General features: G+C 56.8%; 1 protein-coding gene across 1 annotated transcript in view; it reads left to right on the top strand.

Moving 5' to 3' along the window:
- LOC107747843 (uncharacterized) overlaps positions 1 to 1,481 on the top strand; it is a 2,799-nt gene extending 1,318 nt beyond the window's left edge. The window contains exon 2 of the mRNA XM_016562453.1: positions 862 to 1,481. Coding sequence (XP_016417939.1) covers positions 862 to 1,481 — 620 coding nt within the window. The remainder of the gene's footprint in view (positions 1 to 861) is intronic.
- Positions 1,482 to 2,651: the final 1,170 nt, after the last annotated feature.

Raw genomic sequence — 2,651 nt, 5'->3', positions numbered from 1 at the left:
TCTCGTGCCTGGGCTTACAGCACGCTGAAGCAGCGCTCATGGATGAGTCATGTTCTCAGTGCGGGAACATGACCATCGCGACGTTGCGGTCTAGATACCTCCTCATTAAACGGGGGGGTATCCCCCTTGCCATGCCCCGCTCTAGCTCTTCCCCGTCGAGTACGTCTCCGCGGGCCTCTCATTCCTCAAGCATGTCGCACCACCTGGGGTTTCCGGACGAGTGTGCTGGGTCCTCGGACAGGGCGGGGTCCAGCATCTTGTGCGGGACACAGGCAGAGGATAGGATGTCGATCGCTGCATCGGAGGGCGAGCTAGGCTCTGGAGATGAGGATTCGGCTGCGCTGCCACCGTCAGGTAGAGTGGCGTTGCCCGAGTCAGATCCAGAGCTGACCGCTAGGCTGCCGAGAGTGTCGGGCTGCACTGGAGGCCTCCTCCTTCTCCCGAACGCTCGAGGCTGGATGATTGGTTCCTGGGGGCGCAGGCCGGGCGTCGGCAGCCGCCTCCGGTTCCATTCTTCCCGGAAGTGCATGAGGAGGTTACTAAGTCTTGGAAGGCACCTTTTTCTGCCCGAAACAGACTTGGTGCCTCCTCCGTCCTCACCACCCTTGACGGTGGGGCGGCCCAAGGGTATGTGGACATCCCTCCGGTTGAGCGCGCTATTGCCATGCAGCTCTGCCCGCAAAGCGCCGCCGCCTGGAGAGGTAGTCCACGCCTTCCGTCCAGGGCCTGTAAGTTCTCATCCGCTCTGACGGCTAAGGCTTACAGTGCTGCTGGACGCTTCCGCCCTGCACGTCATTGCCCTCCTGCAAGTCCACCAGGCCAAGGCGTTGAAGCAGTTGCACGAGGGTGGTGTTGACCCAGGTGTGCTGCAGGAACTGTGCACGGCGACGGACCTCGCACTTAGGGCGATGAAAGTCATCCCTGGGTCAGACGATGTCCACATTGGTGGTCCAGGAGCGCCACCTATGGCTGACCTTGGCGAATATGAGGGAGGCCGACAAGCATCGCTTCCTGGACTCCCCGATCTCCCAGGCCGGCCTATTCGGCGAAGCGGTGGAGGGCTTTGCCCAACAGTTCTCCGCCGCACAGAAGCAGACGGAGGCGTTTCGACACATCCTGCCCCGGCGGTCTGCTGCTGTCTGCACCCCACCGCCGGCTGCAGCCCCTCTGTCTGCTCGTCGCCGAGGGCGCCCTCCTGCGGCCTCCACCTCCGCTCCGGCGCGGCCACAACAGCAGCCTTCACAACGGCCGCAGCGTGGAGCTGGCCGCAGGAAACCGGCGCACGCACCGGCACGGCCACAACAGCAGCCTTCACAACGGCCGCAGCATGGAGCTGGCAGCAGGAAACCGGCGCAGACGGTAACTCTCCCCGGTGCAGAGGATTCTCTTTTCTCGGCATGGAGCTGGACTCAGTCAACCTCTCAGCATGTCTCTCAGTAGAGCATGCGCAGTCGATGCTGAACTGCCTGGGGTCCTGGTGATCCCACATGTGTATTCTTCCACGGTACGGCTCCCCTCACGGTAAGCCTGTGTCTTTCCCTGGCAGTCGTTCGCTGCCATCTCTGCTGCGTAGTTATCTCACCCCAGGGGGGTTGAGTCTACCGCAGGGACTTCCATATGTAGCACTGCCCTGGGCCAGTCCATATGTGTAATTCCACATGATACCTCCTATGCGCAGGATGTGGCTTCCGTAGCGTTCCCAACTGGGTATGCTTTCCCAGTGTTATCCAATGTACCACTGTATGGAACAGCAGTGCGGACACCTCTGCCTAGCCGCTGTCCTATCTTCCGCCCCAGCTGGTGTGGGGGGACTTGCCGGCTTCCGCAGGGCACTGGAGGGGGTCAGCAATAGTGGCGTTTTCCATACGGATCCCAATTCGTCAGTCACGACTGACGTAACGTAGAACGTGACTGACTGAAAGGGAACGTCTCGGTTACTTGTGTAACCCTCATTCCCTGAAGGAGGGAACGGATACGTTACGTTCCGTCGCAGCAGTTGCTGCGCTCTCCTTTTATACCCGCGCTGCGGGGCGGGGTGCGCGTGGCGAAACACGCACGCCAACTGTCATTGGCTTGTTTAGTTAACACTCGAAGGTGATTGGGCTCTCGGGCGAGATCCCAATTCGTCAGTCACGACTGACGTAACGTCTCCGTTCCCTCCTTCAGGGAACGAGGGTTACACAAGTAACCGAGACGTTTCATTAACTTAACTTTAAATTAATATAGGATGAAAAGATAAGATTTTATGCTGATGTGAACACTCGAATGTGATTGGGCTCTCGGGCGAGATCCCAATTCGTCAGTCACGACTGACATAACGTCTCCGTTCCCTCCTTCAGGGAATGAGGGTTACACAAGTAACCGAGACGTTCTGTGCCTTCATTACTGTGCTATACATTTAAAATACATTTCTTTTAATTTTATAGTATATATTTATTAGGGGTGGAACGGTTTGAGGAAAAAAATTTAACTGTATGGTTCTCCACACACGGTTCGGCATGCATTAGGACCACGGTTCAACTTAAATCTGACAACACATCTGTAATATGGTTTCTTATAAATAACATGTAAAACAAACAGGGTTCGGCTGAGGTATGTTTCTGTTGATGGATGCGCATTCTGGCTTCCCAATACATTACAACAACAGTGAT

The sequence above is a fragment of the Sinocyclocheilus rhinocerous genome, unplaced genomic scaffold (assembly GCF_001515625.1).
Source record: "Sinocyclocheilus rhinocerous isolate Xijiao unplaced genomic scaffold, SAMN03320098_v1.1 scaffold3062, whole genome shotgun sequence".
In the NCBI taxonomy this organism is placed as follows: domain Eukaryota; kingdom Metazoa; phylum Chordata; class Actinopteri; order Cypriniformes; family Cyprinidae; genus Sinocyclocheilus; species Sinocyclocheilus rhinocerous.
Note: the sequence above shows the minus strand (reverse complement) of the source record. Positions and strands in the feature narration are given on the sequence as shown.